The following is a 25480-nucleotide window of genomic DNA, read 5'->3' on the forward strand; positions in this document are numbered from 1 at the left end:
ATCCATGCGGGGTCCTACTCTCCTCTGCGACCTTAGGCTACAACAACGCCCCCATTCCAAAGCTCACTGACCGGGGATCAGCACACCAGCCTGTGCCCCTAGCTCCTAGCAGGTCCCCTCTAGGCCCCAGGCTGCAGGAAGCCTGAGCCGGGGTGTCCGCCCAGCACTCAGCACAGGCCTAACGCCTACTGATCAGAGGGGGTCTGTGACCTCCAGCCCTGGGGGCTCTCCTGGCTGGGGCACTCTCTTGCTGGAGGACTCCTCTGGAAGATGGTGACTGTCGGGGACTCTGTTCCCATCCCCCGAAACCCCGCTCCCAGAAGGAAAGCTTTACGGACAGGACAGGGACGGTGTCTGTGTTCCCTGACGCTTCCCCGGCGCCTCGCAGGCTCTGGGCGCCTGAACTCCTGCGGAAGGAAGGACTCTCTCATCGCCCTTCTCTGCTCCCCACCCACACCTGCTTCCCTTCCCGCCGCGAGCACAGAGCTTGAGCTACGTGCGGGCGCCACACTTCTCAAGCCATGGAGGAGGACGGTCCCCGCGGCAGGGTCCTCAGTCCCCAGGACTCAGACCCAGACGCGCCCAGAGCCTCCCAGGCTCCTTGGCGATGAAGCCGGGTCCCCGCGGGCCTGGGGAGCTCGGGGCGTCGGAGGGGCTGCAGCGGGGGCGAAGGAGGTCGGAAACCCTGGAGGTCCCAAGGCGGGGCGTCTGGGGGCGGGGAATGCAGCCCTCCGCAGGTGCCGCTCGGCCGCCAGCACTACCCTGCTGCGGGGATGTGCGGCCTTGGGTCTGCGGCCCCGGCCCCTTCCGGACTAGGCGTCTCCCGGCTACTGGCCCCGCCCTTCCCGATATGGCCCTGCCCCGCCTCGGCTCCCTCTCGCCCCGCCCCCAGACCATTCAGGACCAGGCACCTCCCGCCGCTGGCTCCAGCCATTCCCCGCACGGCCCCGCCCCCTCGCCCCGCCCCCGCTGCCGGCTCCAGCTCTTTCCCCGCACGGCCCCGCCCCCGCGCTCGCCCCGCCCGCGGCCCCGCCCCGGCCCCGCTGGACAAGGCACCTCCCCGCTGCTGGCTCCAGCCATTCCCCGCACGGCCCCGCCCCCTTCGCCCCGCCCCGCCCCCGCTGCTGGCTCCAGCCCTTCCCCGTGCGGCCCCGCCCCCGACCTCGTCCCGCCCCCGGCCCCGCCCCGGCCCCTCTGGACAAGGCACCTTCCGGCTGCTGGCTCCAGCCATTCCCCGTACAGCCCCGCCCCCGCCCTCGTCCCGCCCGCGGCCCCGCCCCGGCCCCTCCGGACAAGGCACCTCCCGGCTGCTGGCTTCAGCCCTTCCCCGTACGGCCCCGCCCCCGGCCTGGCCCCGCCCCCGGCCCCGCTGGACCAGACGTCTTCTCGCGGCTGTCTTCAGCCCTTCCCCGCATGGCCCCGCCCCAGCCCTCGCCCCTTGCCCTGTCCCGACCCCTGCGGAGCCGGGAAACGCGGGGACGCAGGTGAGGCGCGCGGGGTCCGGGCTGCGGCTTCCCGGTGCGGCCGCAGGGGGGAGGTGGGCCTGGGCGCGGCCTCGCTGGCTGAGAATTGGTGGGGGCTGGGGGCGTGCCCTGGACTGACCCCCCCCACCCCAGCCCAACCCGCAGAGCGGGGCCAGACCCGGAACTGCGTGCCCGGCTCTTGGTGGCCATTGGAGACCCCCGACCCCGGCTACTTTCCCTTCCCGGCCCCTAGCAAAGCCGCTCCTCCGGACACCTTTCTTATTTTTTTAGGCTCGAGGCGTCTGCTGCACCTCAGCCCACGACCTGCCTCCCTGGAAGGTGCGGGCAGCTGGCCAGGCCCTGACCACTCCCTGAGGCCCCAGTTCTCAGGCAAGGTTCTCGGGTAAGTGTGGGGCCCTGAGGCACTGTGGGGTGAAGAGGTCTGTTCGGGGACCGCTGTGTGCCTAGGACCTTCCTGCACTCACAAACCCCTGGGAGGTTTGTGAGTGCAGGAAGGACCTGATGGGTTCCTGCTGCCACACCTGTGACTGTCAGGGACGTGTGAACAGATGTTTACTGAGCGAGTGAGGGAGGCCAGCCTCTAGGGCCGGCTCTGGTGGCTTTGTCCCCCCGGGTGACTTGGGAACCGCACATTCTATGTCAGTCAGCAAGACAGGAACCCACGATCCCAGGCCTGAACACGCTGGGCTTGACGCCTCCCACCGAGAGGCCGGTGGTGGCTGCTGCTGTGGACTTGGAGACTCAGCACTCACGGGACTAATGCTGCCTGGATGCCGGGTTGCAAGGCGGCTGCTGCAGCTCCAGCCATCACACCCAGGCTGTGCTTTCACAGAAGCAAAAGCTCTCCCATCCCTTGCTGCACCCTGGCTCTTGGCCCACAGCTGGGTGACTTGGGAACACAGAGGTGGTGATATTAAGTTTGTCTTACCCCGGTTGTGACTGTCACCTGGGTCTGGCACATTGCTGCTGGGACTAGACTGGGATTCTGCTCACCAGGCCAGAGGGTGTGAACCTTGGGTAAGCAGCTGACGGCTCCACAGGCTCTGGGAGAGCAAACTAACTGCAGTAGATTCAGTAGCCAGGGCTCCCACCAAAGGCACACTTTATGGCTTTGACACAGCTCCCTCTGCCTCTCTGGACTTTCGGGAAGGGCAGACAAGGAAATGCCGGGAGTCCCAGAAATGCCCGGGGCTTGAGTTTCTGTGCTGGTTTCTTGCAGGGGAGTGGCTGCTGTGCCTTTAGTCCTCTGTGCCAATGACCTGGGAGGAGGGTCAGCTACCCTGATGGCAGGGGCCCAGCATAGCCTCAGCCCCTAGAAGTGAGGGGCCTGCCGCTGCCTGCCGGAGGACCCCACTCCTGGGGGCCAGATGCCCAGAGGGGACACTGGGGGCCCAACAGACCAGAGAGCTAACCCCAAATCCCACAGCCTGGGTGGGTTCTCAATTTCTGGTGCCCCCTCCACCCCTGCGCCCCCTTAGGTAAACAGGAGGTCCTAACAGAGGCCAGAGGGTAAAGGAGGTGCTCAGAGCTGGGGCTGGCACAGGCCTGCCGGGCAGCTGCACTGGTGCTCAGAGTTCCTGCTCAGTCCCCGCGTCTCCTTGCTTCTCTGGACACCTGGGTTGCCAGGCACGGAGCTGAGTGCCGAGATGCAAACATGAGTCCGCGGCCTGCAGGAGCTGGAGCCCAGCAGAGAGCTGGTGCTGGGGCTGGGCCGCTCCTCCTCCGGGCCGCCACCGAGCCCCATGACCATCCTCTCTGTACGGCCTCCGTGAGGCCTTGAACCCACCCCAGGTCCATGCTCAGTGCATCCCCCAAACTCCAGCCCTCCCAGAGGTGTGGGTGGTGGAGGAGCTGCAACCCACAGGCCAAGGACACAGCTGTTGCCACTGTCTAGGGCGAGCCACGCATCCTTCCCAGACAGGGACCGGCCTAGCTGTACCAGCCGCCGCCTCCGGCCTGCTGCCTTGCCCCACCCCCACTCCCCTGGCCAGCCTTTCCAGAGGTCAGCAGGGGCCTTATCTGTCAGGGTTACGGAGGGGAACAATTATCAGGGGCTGCAGCCTGGGTTGGGCCACAGTGTCCTTGTCTCTTGAGGGCGGCAGGCTGTGCAGACTCCCTGATAAAAGCACCCGGGAAGAGAGGCCCCTGAGCTCGCTGGAAGGAAACTCTGGCCTCCCACATTCCTGAGGTCAGAGCTTGGCCGCCTTTCAGCCTCCCTGGGTTGGAATTCCTGCTTGGTCCCATCCTCCCAGCATGACCCCGGGCAAGTGACTCAACCACTCTGCATCTAAGTCACCTAAGTCAAGTGACAGAACCAGTGAGGGAGCCAGCCCCCGACCCTTAGTGCCCCCCCACCTAACCCCAGGCAGCCCCTCCCCCAGCAGCAGCCCCAAAGCGGGTCTTGGCTGCACCCTCCATCTGGCTGTGCTTTACAGTGAACTCACAGCCTGCCTCAGTCCCCGCACTGTGAAGGCCCCGCCCCTCCCGCTGCAACCTGGCAGCATGCAGCCGCAGGAGAGCCACGTTCACTACAGCAGGTGGGAGGACGGCAGCCGGGATGGAGTCAGCCTGGGGGCCATATCCAGCACAGAAGAGGCCTCATGCTGCCGCAGGTGAGGGGCCTGAGGGCAGCCTGCAGCCCCAGCAGGTCGGTCCCTCCTTCCAGAGACACCTGCCCTAACCCCTGCCGCCAGCCCCGTCACCCTCCACCCTGTCCCACCTGGGAGCCCACGGTCCAGCAGCTCAGCAGACCACAGCCCTGGGGCTTCCCTCTGGTTGGCTGTGGGTAGGGCAGGTGGCCTCCTGACTCTGGCAGAGTGCCCAGGCCTCTCCCCCTGACCCGGCCCAATGGCCACAGTCCACTTAGGGGGCCCCTCATGTGGCCCTGGCCTGGGGCTCACCTCCCGTTGGTTCTCACCCCAGGATCTCCCAGAAGCTGTGCTCGGGCAAGCTGGGCATCGCCATGAAGGTGCTGGGCGGCGTGGCCCTCTTCTGGATCATCTACATCCTGGGCTACCTCACAGGCTACTACGTGCACAAGTGCAAATAAATGCTGCCCCACAGGCAGGCTGGGGGCTGGTGGCACATGTGTGAGAGCACAGGCCTGCAGACACCCCGTATACATGGACCCCGTGGCACACACAGTGCACAGGGCACACGCACTGGCACCCAGGCCCACGAAGACACCAGGTGCGCAGCTGTCATAGGCCCCACACGAGGACGCACACACACCTGGCACATGGTCCTTCAAAGAATCTACAAACAGCTGGCCACACGCGGCCGGGAGACCTGGGCCCAGCCTCAGCAGCAGCTGCGGGACACACCCAGGCCACAAGCTGCAGCCCCGAGCCCAGCCACAGCCTCCCCTGGCCCAGGGCCCAGCCCCTTCCTTGTCAAGGTCAGGATGAGGGTTTTCTGTGGCAGGCAAACTGCCCACCTCCCTGGCAGCCCCCTGGGGAGGACCCTCCCACTGCTTCCCTCTGAGGGGTCCTGTGCAGAGCTGTGTGCCCTGGGCAGGCACCCAACTTCTCTGGGCCTGACTCCTGGTTTTGTAAGGCTGGCTCCAACAAGGGCTGTGTGTCCCCCACCCTTCCCTAGGGGACTAAGACCCAGACCCAGGTTTCCTGTGCAGAGCAGGAAGCGGGCCCTGGCCCTTGTCCTAGATGCACCATGTCTTCCTTAGTAAAGTGGGCACAGTTCTTCCTCGGGGCTGGCGGTTGCCAGGGAGAACCCAGGTCTACCCTCCCTCCCCAGGGACGGGCCTGACCCCTCCAAGTGCTCCTTGTGGGTCAAGAGCCTGTGCACAGGGGCAGTGTGTCTTAAATAAACGGTGGGTGCCAGCCTTTGCCATAGTTGCCTGGGCAGGCTGACATCCAGAAAGGCTATGGGAAGGGCTTGTCCCCCCCTGGGCAGGCCGCTCCCATGTGGCTCTGGGAATGCACTCCTCCCAACAGGGCCTTCTGACAAGGACACTGGGCAGGCCTCAGGGCCATGATGTGGCTGGACCTCAGCTGTGCCCCAGGGATTTCAGCCCCATTCCCCGCCCTGTCCTGGCCTCGGCCCTAGCCCTTGCCTACCACAAAAGACCCCAAAGACCCTTGCCAGAAACCTCCCCTTAGGAAAGGGGTCCTCACCCCGGGGCTGGGGATGGGAAACACAGGCAGCCACTGTCCTCATGGGCACAGAGAAGGGAGGCCACGAGGCCAGATGAGGTTATCAGAAGGCTGAGGCCGTGCCTGCCCCAGGCCAGGACCCACCAAATGCATCAAGTCAGGTAAATGGGAGGGGCTGGGCCAGTCTTGGAGGGAGGCAGCCTCCACAGCACCCACCTTTGGGGTGAGCAGGTCCCCTCGAGGTCTGCAGGTGGGGCTGCATGGCGGACTGCACATTGCCCCACGGCACCTGGCTCCAGACCTGAGAGAAGCCCAAGGGCCTATCCTGGGTTGGGGTCTGAAGCGATGCTGCTTTCCTGGGAGCCTGCTGAGGGGTGGGCTGCTGCCTGCCCCAGCCACGATGGCCTGCATCTCAGCAGGAGTCTCCAGAAAGAGATCCCTCCCTCTGACCGGCCACTCCCGAGGAGGCAGGGGAGCCGCCAGCTGGTGCTCCGCCCTGGGGCTCCTGTAGGGGAGTGGCAGAAGGCAGTTTGGCTGCATGGGCCCCAGAAGGCAGCACTCCGATCTGGGGTCTGGGGCTGGGCCTCTCCAAGAACTGGTACAGCCCAGGAGCCAGGTCAGGGAACAAGATGGGGATGGGGGTTGCCCCAGTTCTACAGCAAAGGAGGGGAAGTGGACCTAGTGTTTCTTCCGCTGGTCCCGCACACCAGTGATGCCCATGCACCCCACAAATGCTCTCTCCACCTGTCAGGGGCCGGCAGCAGATGGCACAAGCAGATCTGGTTGGCTGTGTCCGGGCCCGCCATGGCAGGGGCCCAGCATCTTCAGCCGGGGCTCTGCCGGCAGCCGTGCCTGCCCCAGCAGGGGAGGCTGCAGGCAGACACCCATGGGCGCTCATTGGACCAGGCACTCAAGTTATGCACAGCCGCCTCTTGGGTGTACCACTTGTTCCCTAAGTGGCCATGGTGAAGACAGCAGCTCTGGCCCCAGGACTCCCAGGGTCATGGACCCTGGGCTAAGCTGTGCAGTGTCCTTACGGCTCTGGAGAGTTAGGGAGAGGGTAAGAGGACCCTGCCTCCCCAAGACTCATGAACAGGAGGATCTGCTGGGGGTGCGTCTGGGGTCTGGGGCCTGGGCCCCGCTGAGTGTGCACCTGGGAGGTCCAGGCAGCCCGAGACCTCTGGGCCACTTTGTGCTCCAGGCAGGGGCCCAGCAAGGTGGGGCTGGTTCCCAGGACCACTGATCAAGGGCACTGGCTTCCCTGTGATAGCCGCAGGTGCCTTGTCCTCCCTACTGGTAGGATCTGGGCAGGGACAGCAGGCCCTCAGCCTCCCCATATGGAAACCACATTGTGCTAGAGAACTTTGTGACACTCGGATCAACAGGCTCTGGCAGTACCAGTGGGAAAGGATCTGCTGGGCCAGGAGTGGAGCTGGTTTTTATTCAGTGCTTTTTATTAGCGAGTAGGGGGTGGGGTGAAGCAAACATCAAAGAGACCTCCCCTGCAAGTTAAATACATTTCCAGCACCTCACGCATCACAGGCCGCATTAGGAAAGGGCACAGCACGAGGCAGCCTCGTCCACATCCACCCGGTGACAGATGTGCTACAGTGTGGCCACCAAGTCCCTGGGAGCCAAGATGGCAGCTCCAGCATCTCTCCCTCCGGGGCTGGGCCATGCAGAGAAAGGACAGCTTCTGCACAGCAGCCCAAAATCACCTCTCAGAGCCACTGTCTGGGGCCCCCAGCCCAGAGCTCCAGCAGAGTCCTGGCCTGGGGAAGCCTCGAGCCGTCTCAGACTTCCAGTAGTGCAGGTCCAGGCCAACTGTGGCATCTGCCTTGACTGTCCAGAGCAGCAGGAAATTAGGTTTTGGGGGGACGCAAGGCAAGGGGCCGTCTGACACATTCAGCTGGCACTGAGTGTGGGCCTCGTTTCCCGCCCCCAAGCCTGTCTGGAGCTCCCCCCTCAACAGTGGGCCAGACAGGAAGGGCTGGCAGTGACCAGACAAGTGGATCCGGGTCTCAAGGCCATCTGGCCTGTGTCCTGCTAGCTCTGAAGAGCCACTGAGCTGTCTGTCTGCCCAGCACACAGGGCCCTGGGCCTCTCTGGTTCTGATGAAAGGGGTTGTGGGGCTCTTGCAGATCCTCCCCCAAACTGCCAGTCATTTCTACAGACACAGAAACTGAGACACTGAACAGAAAAACGGTGTCATTCAGTAAAGCTGATGAGGCCGCTTCTCACATGGCAGCCAGACCGTAAGGCAGTAGGGTCCATGAAAGATCGCGGTGGCTGGCCAGGTCCTCGTGACCCGAATGCACTGACTCCCGGGAGCAGTGTGCACGCACATGTGCCTGGACACACATGAAGACACACGGACATGTGGGTCTGACCTGGACATTCACAACAGAAACGTCTACAAGAGAAGGCACCCAGGACCCAACCATCTGCCGCGTAAACGAGGATTTCTGGCTCAAAAACTTAAGCGTCCTCCAATTACTGCTACCGTCTGTCCCACAGAGCGATCCGACAGCATTATCAAGAGAAGCGTTCTGCCGGTTCTAAGGTCACATTAACTTTTCCCACAGACTGTGATCACTGCAAGCTGGAAAACCCAGTGTCCTCGCACATCCCAAGCTGCACACCGGCATGACAGGGTTTAACAGGCACTGTGTCACAGCCAGCGCCTGTGCTGTCGAGGAAACGCACATGGGTCAGCTTCCCAAGTTGTCCAGGCTCCAGTTACAGTCATGCGTCACTTAGTGACACGAGCGACGTGTGCTTAGCTGCTGCTGCTACGCGATCAGACTTACGCCAGCCTCGATGGGGCATGTAGTTGGATTTATGTGTTTTTCATATGGAAAGCCGAGTGTCCCATAGCATGACTGAACATCAGTCACTTCCCCTACGTGATCTACAAGGCCAATGTCGACAACCACACACCACGTTTCCAAACACACTCCACGAGAACATCGTGGGCCCGTCATGGAAGTGTCCGTCCCTGACCCAAATGCTGTCACGTGGCGCAGGACTGTGCAGTCTTTTTTCTCAGAATCACCTGCCACGTATCTACGTGATTCAGAACATTCCCAACAGTCAATTCTGACATTTGAATAATTCCATAAAAAACTGTAAAATCAGGTCGGTCTTGTAACAACAATGTAGCATCACTTTACGACAGAATCATCTGGAAAAACAGAACAACGAATACATACATCTTTAAAAATGCTGAGGTGAAAATATAACATAATTCAGCATTGCCACATAGGAACCTCCGTAAAACAGGCTGAATGAACGCGGACAGGCTGGACAGGGGGCCCTGGCGTCAGCGCACGACAGTCACGTGGGGAGGGGTGGTGGCCAGGTCGGCCTTGGACGGGTACACCACCTTCAGGCTCCCCTCCAGGTCCACCACCCGGACCTGCTCCACCACCAGCGGGGAGGGCCCATCCTTTGCGGCCCTGGGACTCGTGCTGGGATCTGAAAGTTGTCCAGCAGCTCCATCAGCTTCGGTATCTGAGAGTGGCCCTTCCTCTTTATTTTCAAAAGTATATTTGTTCATTTCTGCCATTTTCTGCAAGTGAAAAGTACCTTTTTAACCTGATGAGAGGTGCCCCAGGGAAGACATGCTGCCGCCAGCCAATGCAGTTAAGCAAGAAAGGCAACCAGGGCAGGTGGGTAGGCAAAGAGCAGAGCACCGCTCCCGCTGAGAAGGCGCTTCTCCAAGGAGCCAGCGCGCACTCACCAGAACGAGGGCGTCCATGACATCCTTGCAGATCTGCAGGCTGCTGGCACTTGTTACTTCCAAAAACAAATCAGAAGTCGTTTTCTTCACCTTAAAAGAAAGGATTTCAGAAAAGAACCCTTATCAAATGTAGACATCAGGAACTCAACATTTGTTCTCAAGAAAAGTCTACAAAACTGTGTGGCCAGGCGCAGTGGCTCACACCTGTAAACCCAGCACTTTGTGAGGTTGATGTGGGAGGATCGCTTGAGCTCAGGAGTTCAAGACCAGCCTGGGTAACATAGTGAGACCCCATCTCTATAAAAATAATACAGAATTTAGCTGGGTGTGGCAGCATGCGCCTGTGGTCCCTACAGAAGTGGGAGAACTGCTTGAGCCCAACAGTTTGAGGCTGCAGTGAGCTATGATCTCGCCACTGCACACCCATTTTGGCAACAAAGCAAGACCTGTCTCGATCAATCAATCAAGCAGATGGTGCCACACACAGCAAGCCCGCTCCTTTCCTACGGAGATGAGGACCGCAGCTTGCAGCATCCCGGCCACCACGCAGCACCCAGCGTGAACAGTGAACTGCAGCTCTGAGAAGCCAGGGCCCTTCGTCCCCTCTGGGCTGCATTTTCTTCTGCACCAATGAGACCTGATGATGGAGCAGACACTTGCGTTCATGCTGCAGGGCACAGCACACAAGACACACCACGCTCACGTCCACGCACCCTACCTTTGTCTTCTCACTGTTGGTTATTGGTGGAAAGGAAATCACATCACCATCTGCATCCAAGAGACACGGGTAATTTTCATTTCCATCCAGCAAGTGAAGATATCTGTGTGGAAAGAAAGACAAATGACAGACCTAACTATAAAAGATACACTTTGCAGGGTGCGGTGGCATGTGCCTGGGGGCCCAGCTACTCAGGAGGCTGAGGCAGGAGGGTTGCAGGGGCCGAGGGGTTGGCTGTGGTGTGTGGAGCCAATGGAGTGTCTACAGCGAGCCTGTCATCACTACGAGGAGCTCCTGGGGGCAGAGGACCACCAGGCTGCCCCAGAAAGAGTGAGCCAGCCCAGGCCAGAAACACAGCAGGACAGAAAGCTCCAGTGCTCATCAGTAGTGGGACTGCGCCTACGATTAGCCACCTCGCTCCAGCCTGGGGTTCACGCCCCTTTCCTGATGGCTGCTTTATATGCTGTCCTATCCTACACCAGCGCCACCCGCCTCCTGTGGAACGGCCAATCCCTCAGCTCCTAACACCTTCCCCTCCCTCCGCAGATGCCTCCACTTCCCCTCACATCGGGGCCATCCAGATGAGAATGCTTTAACTACGTTTCCTTTGGAAAGAGATTTTCTTTTTTTCTTTTTACCCCGTAAGAAGCTTCAGGTTCTGGGAGCATTAGGTGGTTCCTGAGGAGCACAGACTAACCAGCGGAGGCCACACGCTGTGATCCCCGGCCGGCCCCACCTGTGCACAGGCGCGCTGCCCACCTGTGCAGGCCCGACACCGTCTGCCGCTTCTTCTGCTTCCGCTGCTCCTCGGCCTCCAGCTGCAGCTGCCGCACCAGGTCCTTGGCCTTTGCTTCTTTCCGCCCCAAGGGAACGATCTATCAGGCAGAAACCCACAAACTCCACTAGGGTCCCAGCCAAAGAACTCGTTCGTCCTGTCGATTATGGCCTTAAGCTTCCACAAGCCCTCCCGACTCCTGCCCTCCTTCATCTCTACAACAGGCAGGGAGCAACAGGCGGGCTCCGTCTGCCGCGTCCCAGGGAGATCTGACGCCCAAACCCACCGATCCTGCCGAGGTGGGCCTTAGCCTTAGCCTTAAACCCAGCTCATGCACAGCTGTGTCTCCAAAGGTCTGCCATCCTCAGAAGGCCAACAGAGGAGAGGAAGGCTGAGTGGCCGGGACCTCGTGTGCTGCACAGAATTCAACAGCCCAAGGATGGCACCACGACACACCAACTCTCACTACTGCCAACCCCACGCAGAGAGTTTTACAGTCAGAATAGAGACCAACATTTCTGATGAAAAGGCAGTGAGCAAGTGAAGGAAGTTACTTTCCCACGACCGCTCCTCTGCCGAGTCCTCTCACAGCTGGGCACCGCTTCGAGAGTACCCGCAAATACAGCCTGTTTCATGATTTCATGTCTTTGCAAGAGCAGGCCGTGTTTGCCGTTCTACTCTAAAGAAACTGCTTGGGCTCCAGCATCAGCACAGCGCCTTTCAAGGACACCAAGGAGGCCCTGGAGCAGGCCTGGCAAAGGGGACGGCGGCACCTTGAGGTCCTGCGGGGGCCGGGTGCAGTACAGCAGGGGCCCTCGGACGGCTCGGAGCTCATGGGTGGCAATGGTGGCAGCCGTCCTCTTCTCACAGAGATCTTCATGGAGCTTGGTCTGTAACACAGGAGCAGCGGTGAGCGAGGCCTCCTGCGCCCCGAAGTCCAGCAAGGTATCTATGTTTCACCCCTGGCCGGGCAGGCTGGGCAATGGGAAACCCTCCCAGTCCTCGGTCTTCACAACCCCACCACACCTCTTTCCGAGACGGGGCTCCCCTCCAACTCTTCTCTGCGGCCAGGCACCCACTCTCTGGAATCACCATCAGGAAAACTATCTTAACCTGTCAAACAGCAGACCTTCTTCCTTCTCTAATTCTAGACACCATATTGGAGATTTCAAAGAACCCATTTCGAACTAAAATGTAAATAAAAGCCGAGCTTCAGGTTCTAAAGCCCCGGCTGAGGTGCTTGTTCGCTTCCTTCCTCAACTGTGGGCAGAAAGACCCCCACAACAGTCACTCTCGGGCTGCCACACACTGTCTCTGCCTCTATGGGGTGCATGGGACTTTCCCCTAGGCACAGGTGTGGTTTTTATTTTAAAAGTTGGTCAGATATCACAGAAAAACAACAAACTGGGAAGTCAGTTTTGCCAAAACCCAAAACTTCACAGAAGAACGTGCTGGCGAGAGTTGACAACTTTAACACTATCTTACACGAAACAAAATGTATGGTTTACTTTAGAAGTCAGAAAGCCCACCAAAGCATCAGAACGTCGAGGAACCCTAATTTTCTTTTTCTTTTTATTGAGATGGAGTCTTGCTCTTGTCGCCCAGGCTGGAGTGCAGTGGCACAATCTCGACTCACTGCAACCTCCGCCTCCCAGGTTCGAGGAATTCTCCTGCCTCAGTCTCCCCAGTAGCTGGGATTACAGGCACCTGCCACCATGCCCACTAATTTTTGTATTTTTAGTAGAGACTGGGTTTTACCATGTTGGCCAGGCTGGTCTCGAACTCCTGACCTCAGGTGATCCACCCGCCTCAGCCTCCCAAAGTGCTGGGATTACAGGCATGAGCCATCGTGCCTGGATGGAACCCTAATTTTCAACTGCAATAAAGCTATCCAAAAATTAGGACAGGCCGGGCAAGGTGGCTCACACCCGTAATCTCAGCACTTTGGAAGGCTGAGGCAGGTGCATCACTTGAGGTCAGGAGTTCAAGACCAACCTGGCCAACATGGTGAAACCCTATTAAAAATACAAAAAAATTAAACAGTTGTGATGGCAGACACCTGTAATCCCAGCTACTCAGGAGGCTGAGGCAGAATTGCTTGAACCCAGGAGGCGGAGGCTGTAGTGAGCTTAGATTGCGCCGCTGCACTCCATTCAGCCTGGGAGACAGTGCGACTCCTTAAAAAAAAAAAATTAGGATAAACCATTAACGCTCTATGTGGAGGAGTGAGGGATAGGGCCAGTGAGCAGACCCAACAAGGCCAGGCCGCAGGCATCTGTGAAGAGGCCATCTCCATGCTGGGGACACCCACCTCCCAGAGGGCACGGAGGCCTCACCCCTTCCTCAGCAACATCTGGGCCAGAACCTGCTCTATTCCCACTTAGGAGCTGAGCAAACTGAGGCACACAGACACCTGGCTAGGCCCCATACTCCACTGCTGCTCCTTCAGACACGCTCACTCCAGGATGCGTCCCAGCTTGCGGTGTCCCACACCCCTGTCCCTGTCACCTGAGGACCCCATGGCACCCACCTGCAAGGTGAGGAAGCGCCTGAGCGCATTCCCCGGCTGCAGGTCCACGCCTCGCACCACGGCACCCACGATGTAGGGCCGCACGTCCCGGACCTCGGGGCTCACTCTGACTGTCAGAGGCGTGGGGTTCTCGGAGACGTGCAGGACCCTGAGCAGCAGCTGGCTGGCGTCTCCCACGTCCTGGTCCTCCCCGTCGCCGCCCTCCCGCCTCTGCTTCCTCTCCCTCCTCTTCCTCCGGCTCTCCTCCTTCTCCGAGCCCTCGGCACGGCCCTTGCCCTTTCCGCCACCACGGCCTCCGACGCGCAGGTACTCCAGGATGGACCTGGTCTGGCAGCCACTGACCATCTTCTCCAGGCGCTTGTCCCTCAGCTTGTTCCCGCGGAAATTGATCTCCTTGAGCTTGGGGCAGTCCGCAAGCTCTGCAGGGATCTCGCTCAGCTGGTTGTTGGAGAGGTCCAACGTCTGCAAAGAGAAACAAGGACGCGTCAGAGCCCGACTCTGGGAAGAGTCCAAGGTCACGCTCCAGAGGCAGGGATAGCACTCCTCACTCACAACGGCCACCACAGGCCTGTCTGCGGGGGCGCATCCCAGGGGAGCCACAGTTATTCACCTCTGAGTCGCTTCCCCAGCTCTGCACCCTCGCCTCAAAGGCATCAGCCAAGGAGCCTCTCTGAAGGAAAGGCGTCAGCCATGTTAACAGTGATCTCTGCAAAGGCTTCTGATTCAAACATATCACCCTCTTTGAGTAACAACTACAGCAGATCAATCATCAGGTTAGAGAACAGAAAAGTGACAAGGGATGTCTGGCTGTGAAATGTGAACTCATGCCAGGAACTCGCCAGGACTGCTCAGGTGAGAAGCAGGTTCCCCAAAGTGGTGTTTTTTAAAAAATTAAATGAGCTAAAAAAAAAAAAAAATACAGCAAAATCTCTAAAAGCATTCTTCCTCATACCGAAGTACAAAGTTGCCAGCAACAGCACACACAGCGCTCTCACGGTTCATGCCGCGGGAAGGAAAGGGTAAAGCCGACTTTAATGGCAATGGGTTCTCAGGCTTCATCTGACTCAGGACAGGTGCACTGGGGCCACCACTGTGTGCCACAGAGATACCCAGGAAGCCCCATGGCCCACAGGAAAGCACTTTTTGTGACCGTAACTGATCAGACGTTGGCAAAACGTGCAGCTGACCTCACTGAAAGGATGCAAGGGGCACAGTGGCACCTGACACACTCTTAGGTTGTCTTTCCCAGGGTCTGGCAGGGCAGGAAACGTGAGTGCAAGGGCAGCCACTTCCCCAACGTGAGGTTGCTGCTGCGGGTTCAGGCAAAAGGAGCCCATCCACTTCAGCTCTCCTCCTTCCTGGCTGGGCAGCCTTGCCACGCGGTGGGGCAGGCACTGGGAGCAAGCCCTTCTGTCCCAGGCTCCTCGAGGGCTGGAGGACCCTGCTCAGGATGTGAAACCTGACCCTCAGGGGTCTCCGGCAGCCTGGGTGCCAGCTCTGCCCCAGAGAGGAGGCAACAGCACACAGGCCCCCTGGAATCCAGCAGTCACCACTGGTCGGTGTGGCCGGTGAGTCCTAGCCACACTGGGTATGGAGGAGACAGCGGGGGGTGGGGTGGGGGCGGGCAGGACTTGACTGATCCTGAACAGAGACGGGAGGGGCTGATTACCCAGAGGACACCTTCTGCTTCGCCTGGCACGGAGGGCAGGGGTGATGGAGTTTCTCAAGCCCCAGGTTGTGAAGGAAATGAAAAAGGAACCTGCTGGAATCCTCCAGCTCAAGCAATCAAGCTGCTCAGAGGCAAGAAGGGAGGAATGGCTCAGAAATGGGGGAGGTGCTCAGAGGCGGGAAGGGCGGCGTGGCTCCGACACGGGAGGGTGCACTGGATGAGTTCCCACAGGGAGAGCAGAGACCCAGGGAAGAAGCGGACAACCTAACAGTAAAGCAGGAACAGCATGTGTAAAGGGATCGCGTGCCCTCCAGGACAGAAGTGGCAGTCTAAGCAGCAGTGACACCTGCTGGGAAGTACCTGAGGCGGGGGCTGAGACCAACCCCAGCTGCTGAGCACTACCTGAGCCTCGGGTCCATCAGCTCTAACACAACTGCCACCATGCTGTGCTTCTCCAGGCAAGACAGGATGGGCAATGCCGGGCTGGGCTGGGGTGGACTGGTTGGATTGGTGGCTCCAGCCCAGACCTCCCTTCCGGTCCACATGGGACAGGAGCCAATCCCCCCCTGGAATCCAGGTGGCCTCATCAAGTACCAGGAGCGGTATCACCAATGCTGTCACCAGTCTGCGGCACCAGGAACACCGCAGCCATGAGCTCAGGCTTCTAGGGCTCCTGGCCCCCCCATCAGAGCCCTGGCTGCAGCAACAGAACCAGCCTGGGCCAACAGCCCAGGGCACAGCCCGCCTGGCAGAGACCACGGGAAGCTCTTGAGTTGAAAGGTCAGGGGCACAGGCGTCTGTGGCTCTGCTCTGTGGGTTTCTGCGCTGCCCTGATGGGATTTGGTCAAAAAGCTCGAGAGTTCCCCTGAAGTGAAAGCTCCTTACTGCCTGCAAACACACGGAGGAGCGTCTGCCTCCGCTGACAAAAAGCAAGCTCCTTAAGACCCAGGAGCAGCAGCAGAGGCAAAGGAGGCAGGTGGGGACCCAGAGCAGCGACAGCCAGGTTCAGCTGCAGCCTGCAGGAGTCCCCCGTGGGTAACCCCCCAGATAGGTAGGGAGGAGAGCTAAGCAGAATCCAGGCACAATTAGTGAAGAGTATCTCAGTTTATAGTGTTACTACTCAGTGATTTCCCTTTATCTAGTCCTCAATATATAATCTTATGTTAGTTCGTAGAATGAGTGCCTAAAGAATATCTTACCACTCAGTTACTTAATAACTGTATGGCAGGCTTGGGGCAAGAGCCACTCCTCCTGATAAAGGAGCTGTAGGACCTTGCTCCAGTTCTTGTGGAAGGCTGCCCTCACACCAGCAATCCACCTTGGCGACTGTGAACTTTATCAGCTCTTGTTACTGTGCTACTCAAAAAGCATCTTCCCAAAGAACTCATTGGAAGCTGCCAGGAGGTGGTGGTAGACCCTGACAGCTCTGTCACTGCTGTGTGACTTAAAGCATCCTCCTAAAAATCTTAGAAGTAGCTTGCCCATAGATAGAGGTATTGCACACTGCACCCTCTTCACTGCGCACGGCCCACCTCCATGCCTCGGTGACCTAATGGGGGTGGACCCCTTACTGCACACGGCCCTTGCCTCAATGACCTAATGGGAATGGACTCCTTGCTTCGCACTGTCCACTTCCTGGCCTAGGGGACCTAATGGGGGTGGGACCCCTTGTTTTATTGCTCACGACCCTATCACTATCCTTAAAGATGACTTCACTCACTGCACTGCCCCTAACCTATACACAATAAATACCCATGCTTCTGGACATTCGGGGCCTCGCCTGACTCCACTTATAGGTGGCGTGGCCCCTGAGCCCAGCTGCATTTTCCTTGTACTTCTGTGTCCTCTTTATTTCTTGGATCCTGCGCCTCAGCACAGCATAAGGGACACTCCACGACCCTGTGGGGCCCTCAGCCCTACATCCCCGAAAGGATGACGGCGGGCACTGGGAGAAGGGTCTTCCTTCCAGGCAAAGACCACCAGAGAAAGGGCATCTGAGCAGCTCAGGACCTGCCTGGAGACGCTGTGGGGAGTGGGGTGACAGGAAGGGAAGGTGGGGAAGGAGAGCGAGAAAGTCACCATCTGGGGTGAGGTGCAAAGCTGCAGATGTGGAGGAGTCCTTGTCAGAAAAGTGAGGACCCGCTGACAAGGTCACACGCTGGCCCCTCCGCCCATCGCTGGGCACCCAGTGGCAGCCTCAGCAGGAAATTAAGCCAGAGGTTTCACACACAAAGGGTGGGATGAGGGTAACGTCAGTTTTCAATTGTGTGACAGAGCAAGCGGGCAGGATGAGAGACGCACACTGGCTTTGGGGAGGACGGGTGACATGGGGTGGCTGGGGGACGAACTGCCATCACCTGTCCCCCAGAGCTGATGCTCTTCTGCAGGAAACACAACCTCCATGGTGGCCAAGCTGATGGCAGCAATGTAAGGCCTGTGTGACTCTGGCCTGACACACGGGCTGCCTTCCAGGCCCATGGCTTTTGCAGGGGACTGTGACCAGGGAAGGACCCTTCCTATCTTCATGGTGGGGAGGGGCTGACATCAACCAACCCAACAAGGAGCACCAGCCCAAGGGAGCCCCACTCCCCGCCGCAGCCACTGAGAAACTCAGAAGCTGGGGAAAGCGCTTGGCTTCAGGAGGGCTCACGTTGAGGCTGAACTCCCCTGTGCAGCTTGACCTCGGGAGGGGAGTGGCCCAGGGCCTGAAAGGACGTCTTTACCAAGGCACCGTCCTGCTCACTTCAGCTGTTCAGGTAGCATCTGTCCCATCCATCCCTCCGCCATTCCCACATGGACAGCACCACAGGCCTGAGTGACGGCCACTGACAACCCAGGCAGGAGAGGGGTGACGCGCCCCCATCCTCGGCTCACCACAGCGCCAGCAGCTGAGCCCCATGGACCACGGCAGCGGGATGTAGCCAGGAAGGCCCAGCTGGTGCTCTTGGGTCTCAGCCAGCCTCGTGGCTCTGAAGCCAGGACGCTGGGGAAGCCAGGCTGCCACGCAGGCAGAGCTCCTGGCGAGGCCAAAGGACAGCAGAGGCCTCGTCCCCAGTGGCTGGGAGGAAAGAGGATCAGGGCCTTCGCACTGCAGGTCCAGCAGGCGCTCCCTGGGGAGAGGGTGTGGGGATGGGCACTAGGAGCCAGGTCGAGCTGCTTCCATTTGCAGTCTTGCCCCTCTGTGGGAAAGGATGGCAGAAGTGTCTGTGCTGTTATTCTGGCGGCCCCTGAAGAGCCAGTCCTCCCAGTGAGCCGGAGCCGGGCTTGCACCTAGTTAACCATGGAGCGCAGGAAAGAGGCAGGAGGCAAGTTCAGGTGGAAGCCTCAAGAAGGGCTGGCAGCTGCTGCTTTTGTGCCGAGGAGCCCTGAGCCCTGTGGAAGAAGGGGAGGGAGAGGTCCCGAGATGACATTCGGAGAAGCCACCCACCCCTGGCAACCCAGCCCTGAGCCCATGCCAGCTGAGCGCAGCCACACGAGCGACCAACAGCAAGAGCTGCACTGTCTACTGTCCCGCAGAGCCAGCCCAGAGGGCAGGGCCGCTGCCGCTTTAAGCCTCGTGGTTTCGGAGTCAAGCAGTCACGATGACCAGCACCTCCTCCCCATCTCTCTCCCTCTTCTTGTATTGCGTTACCCTCCTGTCTTCTTACCAAGGAGCAGAGCCTTCAAAGAGGCAGAGCTACAGCCCATGCTTCTGTTTCTTTCTTCTCTTTCCTTCCCCTTCTCTCTCTCTCTCTCTCTCTCTCTTCTTTCTCTCTCCTCCTTCTCTCTCTCTCTTTGTCACCCAGGCTGGAATGCAGTGGTGTGATCATAGCTCACTGCAGCCTCAACCTCCCAGGTTCAAGCGACTGCCCCACCTCAGCCTCCTGAGTAGCTGGGACTACAGGTGCACAGCACCACACTCAGCTAATTTTTGTATTTTTTGTAGAGACAGGTTTTCGCCATTTTTTGTAGAGACAGGTTTTGTCCAGGCTGGTCTCAAACTCCTAGGCTCAAGTGACCCGCCCACCTTAGCCTCCTGAAGGGCTGGGATGCCAGGCATGAGCCACTAGGCCCAGCCTGCCTTCCGTTTCCGAGCTCCGTTTTCTTGTTTTCTACACTGCCCCGTCTTCCCACAGCACCAGGAGGGACATCAAATGCATTTGCCTTTGTGTGCAAAACTCCAGTGTGTGTAGCTACATTGCTGGGCACAGTTCTGGTAGCCATTCTTCAGAAAAGACCCCCAAAAAGACATGCGAGTCCAACAAGGGATTCCAACAGCGCCTGCATGACCCTCCTGATAGCCGCTGGAAGCCTCGAACTGGTGAACAGAACAGCCCAGGGGAAAGGGAAGCTGGCCACCTCTTTTGGCATTTAGAAAACAAGACAGTCTTTGACTTGAATGACGTCATTTTGGGCACCATAAAGCGTACTTCTTTATTGGGCAGGTGCTACAGAGAGCTGTATGCAACACATCTTAAAAACCTGAATACTGAAAAGACTTCTGTGAATTTGAAGAGAAATACTGAAACTGACTGGACACTTACATGACGCAAGGCACGATGTGAAGATACACATCTAGGACATCAACATTCTGGAACACCAAAAGTATCTGTCAGGTGGGAAGGTGGGAGGAGACAGCGTTATACCGAACATCACACCTTAGTCCTAGAGGGATGCCTACCGCCCCAAGGACCAAGGAAGTGCCAATGAAACCATCTTTGCAAAAACTAACAGTGAGAAATTTACAATAGTGAAAGAGATCTGATCTAACCAATCTCCATGTTTACCCTTGAAACTACTTTTTTTCTGAGACAGAATTTTGCTCTTATTGCCCAGGCTAGAGTGCAATGGTGCAATCTCAGCTCACCACAACCTCTACCTCCCAAGTTCAAGCGATTCTCCTACCTCAGCCTCCAGACCACGTCCGGCTAATTTTGTATTTTTAGTAGAGACAGGGTTTCTCCATGTTGGTCAGGATGGTCTCAAACTCCCAACCTCTGGTGATCCGCCTGCCTCAGCTTCCCAAAGTGCTGGGATTACAGGCATGAGCCACCGCACCTTGCCCTTCAAACTACCTTTAATTATTCCTGGGCTTGGGCCCAGCTAACTTTGGGAGACATTTACTGTTTAAATAATAGCCCTTCCCTAAAACTTAACTGCCTTTGTAAAGCTAATTAGAGTCCACCAAGCCAGGACAGAGGAGCCTGAATTCTGCTGAGGCGTAGACATAAATGACAACCATTATTCTGGAGGTCATAAGATATGCGACTTCCCCAGTTACTCCTGCAGATAACACATCTCTCCTGTAGAACCTGAGACCGGCATTCCGAAATGTCTTTTCAGGCTTTTGCATGTCTGAGCAATGGCTCTACGTGAAACCAAAAGGAGCTCCTGTGGCCCCACCCCATGACTCAGTGAGCAGGAGGACCATTTCCCACACCCCATGACTGCACCCCAACCAATCAGCAGCAAGCACCCACCGCCTAGCCACCCTCCTGTACCCCCAACTATCCTTGAAAAACCTCCGAATTTTGGGGGAAGCTGACCGAATAATAAACTCCAGTCTCCCCTTCAGCTGGCTCTACATGCGTAAAACTTTCCTGCAATCCCCGCCTTGATAAATCAGCTCTATCTGGGCAGTGGTAAAAAGAACCCAGTGGTCAGAGACAGGGTTTCACCACGTTGGCCAGGCTGGTCTTGACCTCAAGTCATCCACCCACCTCAGCTTCCCAAAGTGCTGGAATTACAGACATGAGTCACCGCGCCTGGCCAGGGTTTGTCTTTATACAGATATGTTACTTGTAAAAATGAGTTGTAATGTCTTGAGTAGTTGCTACAGCAAACAGGTAAGCTGCTAAAGTGAATGTCTGCATAATTCAAAGATGAAAAATGGAGGAAGAAATGCAGGGCTGCCTTAAGGATGAAACCAAAAGAGAAGATGCAGGGAGCATCTGGCTGGATTGAGGTCGCAGTTCTGCCATATGGCTTCCCCAGTATCTTTCAGGCAACAGATTTAATAGGCACCTGTTATAGGCCAAGCATTATCCTGGGGCCTGGGGACGCAAGACTAATTAGTAAACAGACCCCAGAATATAGTCTGTAGAAAAACCCAAGTTCCTTGCTGCTTACTCTGGGCAGGCCCTTTGGCTTTCCGTAAAACAGGAACGACCACCCCTACCTTGGAAAGCTGCTATTGGGATGACGTGAAATATATAACATTCGAGATCACAGCACGTAGCATTATGCAAAATCCAGGGTACCCCCTTCCCCATAAGGCTCTCTCTCAAGTCACTTCACAGGTATTAGATACAAAAAAACAAAAACAAAACAAACAAACAAACAAAAAAAACAGGTCTCTCTACCCTTGACCTACAGGAGAAACCAAGTTTGCTAAAAATCACAAAAGAGCGTGCCACATGTAAAAGTTCAGTTAACAGAATTCGGGGGAGTTCAGGGGCCACCTAGTATGTTGGTGTGGCCAGGAGGAGGGGGAGTTGGGAGGCAGGGACTGCTTCCCAAGGGTGATGCCCCCGCAGCTGGCTCCTTTCAGCCTTGTAGGAATTCCCTGGGCCCAGCGTCTCGCGAGGCGTCCCTAGGAAGGGCTCGGCCCCGAGGGAGGTTCCTTCTCCAGGGCTACTCCAAGGCCCCATCCCGCCCCGCCCGGGCAGCCCCCCGCTGACCTTGAGCGAGGCCAGGTGGGCGATGTCGGGGCTGAGTTCTCGGAGGCAGTTGTCCGCAGCCGCCAGTTCGCTGAGCAGGGGCAGCGCGCCGGGGCGAAAGAGCTCGGCGGGGAAGGAGTCCAGGCAATTCCCTGTGAGGTTGAGGCTCTGCAGGCGCGGGGCGCAACGCGCCAGGTCGGCGGGCAGCTCGCGCAGCCGGTTGCCGCTGAGGTTGAGGCTCTGCAGCTGCGGGAGGCCCGGCGGCTCGGCGGGGCCCAGGCCATGGCCCGGCGGCAGCGCCTCCAGCGCGTTGCCCGACAGGTCGAGCACCCGAAGGGCAGGCAGCGGCCCAAGCTCGGGGCTCAGGCCGGGCCCCAGCGCGTTGCGCCGGAGCACGAGGCTGTGCAGCTGAGGCAGGCCCTGGGCCAGGCCTGGCCCCGGCGCGCGCAGGCTCCCGCAGCCGCTCACTTCCAGGTAGTGCAGCAGCGGCAGAGTGAAGAGCCGCGGCGGCAGCTGCCCACCCGCCGCCCGCACTCGCTCCTCCAGCCCAGGCCCCGTCAGCAGCAGCTCCCGCCGCCGCTCCCGCTCAGCCAGCTCTAGCTCTGGCCAGGACTCAGACACTGCCGCCGCCGCCATGGCGCCTCCGCTGCTGGCAGGCACTCACCCGCCAGGGTGCTTCCGGGGCAGAGAGGCGACTTCCGGTCTACGCCGGAAAAGCCCATAGAGAAGCCGCCTGGCTGCTACAGTGCTGCCGCGCGTGCCGTGGAGGAGAGGGGTCTCTCCTGCGTGGAGCCGCGGAGAGGCTGGCAAGCGGCCGGCTGTCCTCGCGGGTGGGGGTGAGGGTGGGGGTTGTGAACCCAAAAGCAGCTCAGACAGGACTCAAAGAAATGTAGAAAGTTTATTTTGCCAAGGCTAAGGACACGCCAGTGTCACAGCCCTAGGAGGTCCTGACGACAGTGTTCAGGGAAGTTGGGGTGCAGCTTGGTTTTGTACATTTTAGGGAGGCATGAGCTGTCAATCAACAAGTGCAAAATGTACCTTGGTTCAGTCCAGAAAGGCAGGACAGTTCCAGGAGATGGCTTACAGGTCACAGGTAGGGAAGAGACCGAAGGTTGCATTCTTTTGAGTCTCTGATCAGCCTTTCACTGAATGCCCAATTTATCATACCTGTGAGACGCAGGTAGAGGAATAGTTGCTTATGCTTTAGTCTGGCTCACTGAATCTACATTTCTACATCAGCAATAGAGCAAAGGAAGCAATCAGATGCATTTGTCCAGGTGAGCAGAGGGATGACTTTGAGTTCAGTCCTTCGTCCCGCACCTGTGAAGGGAAGCTATCAGTTTGCATTGCCAGGGTGAAATTCAGCAGAACTGTTTTCGATAAAGATCTTGAGGCCCACAGGGAATTTCCTTGTGAGCAGATTGTGAGGGAGGTGTGTAGCTTTAAAAACATTGATTTGTACCCATCTTATTTAGGAATAAGATGGGAGGCAGGTTTACCTGAAGCAGTTCCCAGCTTGACTTTGTCGTTTGACTTAGTGATTGTGGGGTTTTGAGATTTATTTTCCTTTCCTAGGGTGGGGTGTGGGTGTACCGAGGAGCCAGAGTCTGTGCTTCACTGTGCCCCAGCCAGCTTATTTCTGCACTTTTGAGTGAAGTGTGGTATAAACCAAAACCAACATCCCTTTTTTTTTTTTCTTGAGACAGTCTCGCTCTGTTGCCCAAGCTGCAGTGCAGTGATGCCATCTCGGCTCACTGCAACCTCCACCTCCTGGGTTCAAGCAGTTCTGCCTCAGTCTCCCACTGGGACTATAGGTGCATGCCACCATGTCAAGCTAATTTTTGTATTTTTAGTAGAGACAGGGTTTCACCATGTGGGCCAGGCTGGCCTCAAACACCTGGCCTCAGGTGATTTGCCTGCGACGTCCTCCTAAAGTGCTGGGATTACAGGCATGAGCCATTGCACCTGGCCCCAAAATTTTTATTTACTTATTGAGACAGGGTCTTGCTCTGTTACCCAGGCTGGAGTGCAGTGGTGCCAGCTCTGCTCACCTCAGTCTCAACTTCCCTGGCTCCAGTGATCCTCCCACCTCAGCCTCCCAAGTAGCTGATACCACAGGCATGCACCACCATGCCTGGCATTGTATTTTTTGTAAAGCTGGGTTTTTGCCATGTTGCCCAGGCTGTTCTCAAACTCCTGAGCTCAAGCAAACCACCTGCTTCAGACTCCCAAATTGCTAGGATTACAGATATGAGTCACCACACCTGGCCAAAAAATAAAATTCTAAGCCCCACAACCATCTGAATGGACCCCTCCTCTGGGCCAAAGGCATTCCCTAGTTAAGCAGAAAAACTAGTTCAGGGGCTGGGCACGGTGGCTCACACCTGTAATCCCAACACTTTGGGAGGCCGAGGCAGGTGGATCATGAGACCAACCTGGCCAACATGATGAAACCCCATCTCTACTAAAGATAGAAAAAATTAGCTGAGTGTGGTGGTGGATGCCTGTAATCCCAGCTACTCGGGAGGCTGAAGCAAGAGAATCACTTGAACCAGGGAGGCAAAGGTTGCAGTGAGTCAACATCATGCCATTGCACTCCAGCCTGGGCGACAGGGGAAGACTCCATCTCAAAAACAAAAACAAAAAAACTAGTTTAGATCACGATGGGAAAGGTCAGATGTCGGGGGTGGGGTTGGACATGCCTCATTACACTGTCCTCCCTTTGGAAATTCAGGCCCACTTGACCATCATGAACATCAACAGACCTTAAGACTGACAATGCCAGGCCGGGTGAGGTGGCTGAGGCCTGTAATCCCAACACTTTGGGAGGCCAAGGTAGGCAGATCACTTGAGGTCAGGAGTTCAAGACCAGTGTGGCCAACATGGTGAAACCCCGACTCTACTAAAAATACAAAAATTAGCCAGGCATGGTGGCGGGTGCCTGTAATCCAAGCTACTTGGGAGGCTGAGGCAGGAGAATTGCTTAAACCCAAGAGGTGGAGGTTGCAGTGAGCCGAGATTGTGCCACTATACTGCAGCCTGGGTGACAGAGCAAGACTCTGTCTCCAAAAAAAAAAAAAAGGCTGACAAAGCTGAGTCTTCATAGCAATGATACCAAATTCCAGCCTGCCTCTAGTAGAGCATTACATGACAGATAAATACCCTGAATGTAATTGCAGCATTTTACCCCAAATTATATTTCTTTGCCATATCTTAAAATAGTCCTGCAAGGCTATTGTGGGGGAAATCTGCATTCTGAAGACAGTCTCCTTGCTTTGCTGGGCCTTTTTCCCGATCCAGGAGAGAATCAACTCTGATCAAAACACATTTACAGGCCAGGTGCAGTGGCTGACTCCTGTAATACCAGCACTTTGGGAGGCTGAGGCGGGCAGATCACCTGATATCAGGAGTTTAAGAACAGCCCTGGCCAATATGGTGCAGCCCCATCTCTACTAAAAATACAAAAATTAGAGAGAGAGAGAGAGAGAGAGAGAGAGAGATAGATATATATATTCCAGGGTCTAATTTTGAAGCAAACCAGGCACAGAGACCCAGCTCTGGATCCTGCCGCTCTGGGGGAGTTAGCAACAGTGAGCCCATCACTACCAGCCCAAAGTCAGGATGGCACAAACTGGACCTTCAGACAGGCCTTTACTTGAAATAAGCTTTGGAACGAGACACGTGGCCCTGCACCCTCCTGCACCACTCCCACTTGTTTCCCACACCAAGTTTTCCTTCCTAAATCCCTCACTCAGCCACGAAGACAGAGGGTCTCTCGGAGCATGAGCCCAGCCACGTCCCATCTGCTGGTG

At 57.5% G+C, this 25480-nt stretch overlaps 3 protein-coding genes across 5 annotated transcripts in view; 1 reads left to right on the top strand and 2 right to left on the bottom strand.

Annotated features, from left to right (window-relative positions):
* Positions 1-1453: 1453 nt before the first annotated feature.
* SMIM1 (small integral membrane protein 1 (Vel blood group)) lies at positions 1454-4568 on the top strand. Of its 2 annotated transcripts, XM_012460998.2 has the most exons (5): positions 1454-1484; positions 1755-1866; positions 2704-2915; positions 3920-4096; positions 4407-4568. In XM_012460998.2, exons 4-5 carry the CDS (start codon positions 3987-3989, stop codon positions 4531-4533), a joined length of 237 nt encoding a protein of 78 aa, XP_012316421.1. In that variant the 5' UTR covers positions 1454-1484; positions 1755-1866; positions 2704-2915; positions 3920-3986; the 3' UTR covers positions 4534-4568. The 2 variants fall into 2 exon arrangements, with proteins under 2 accessions (XP_012316421.1, XP_012316420.1); XM_012460997.2 differs by lacking the exon at positions 2704-2915 and having other exon boundaries at positions 1460-1484.
* Positions 4569-7029: 2461 nt separating this feature from the next.
* LRRC47 (leucine rich repeat containing 47) lies at positions 7030-22304 on the bottom strand. The gene is made up of 7 exons (XM_012460996.3): positions 21690-22304; positions 13362-13823; positions 11605-11721; positions 10816-10931; positions 10057-10159; positions 9339-9428; positions 7030-9167 (listed from the first exon to the last, which is right to left on the bottom strand). Exons 1-7 carry the CDS (start codon positions 22302-22304, stop codon positions 8919-8921), a joined length of 1752 nt encoding a protein of 583 aa, XP_012316419.1. The 3' UTR covers positions 7030-8918.
* A 243-nt stretch (positions 22305-22547) lies between these two features.
* The window catches only part of CEP104 (centrosomal protein 104), a 52541-nt gene continuing 49608 nt past the window's right edge, over positions 22548-25480 (bottom strand). For both annotated transcript variants that reach the window (XR_010337667.1, XM_064363146.1), the window contains one exon: positions 22548-22835. The gene's annotated coding sequence lies outside the window, so the exon portion shown is untranslated. The remainder of the gene's footprint in view (positions 22836-25480) is intronic.

Source organism: Aotus nancymaae, unplaced genomic scaffold (genome assembly GCF_030222135.1).
Source record: "Aotus nancymaae isolate 86718 unplaced genomic scaffold, 86718_ANA_hifiasm-v0.15.2.pri h1tg000053l, whole genome shotgun sequence".
In the NCBI taxonomy this organism is placed as follows: Eukaryota; Metazoa; Chordata; class Mammalia; order Primates; family Aotidae; genus Aotus; species Aotus nancymaae.

Excerpts from the sequence above, each read along its gene's own strand:
- LRRC47 (XM_012460996.3), bottom strand. The coding sequence starts at position 22,304 with ATGGCGGCGGCGGCAGTGTCTGAGTCCTGGCCAGAGCTAGAGCTGGCT. Across the intron at positions 11,722-13,361 it reads GGCGCTTCCTCACCTTGCAG|ACCAAGCTCCATGAAGATCT; the intron begins GTGGGTGCCATG and ends CCTGTGTTACAG. Across the intron at positions 10,932-11,604 it reads GGCCCCCGCAGGACCTCAAG|ATCGTTCCCTTGGGGCGGAA; the intron begins GTGCCGCCGTCC and ends TCTGCCTGATAG.
- SMIM1 (XM_012460998.2), top strand. The coding sequence starts at position 3,987 with ATGCAGCCGCAGGAGAGCCACGTTCACTACAGCAGGTGGGAGGACGGC. Across the intron at positions 4,097-4,406 it reads GAGGCCTCATGCTGCCGCAG|GATCTCCCAGAAGCTGTGCT; the intron begins GTGAGGGGCCTG and ends TTCTCACCCCAG.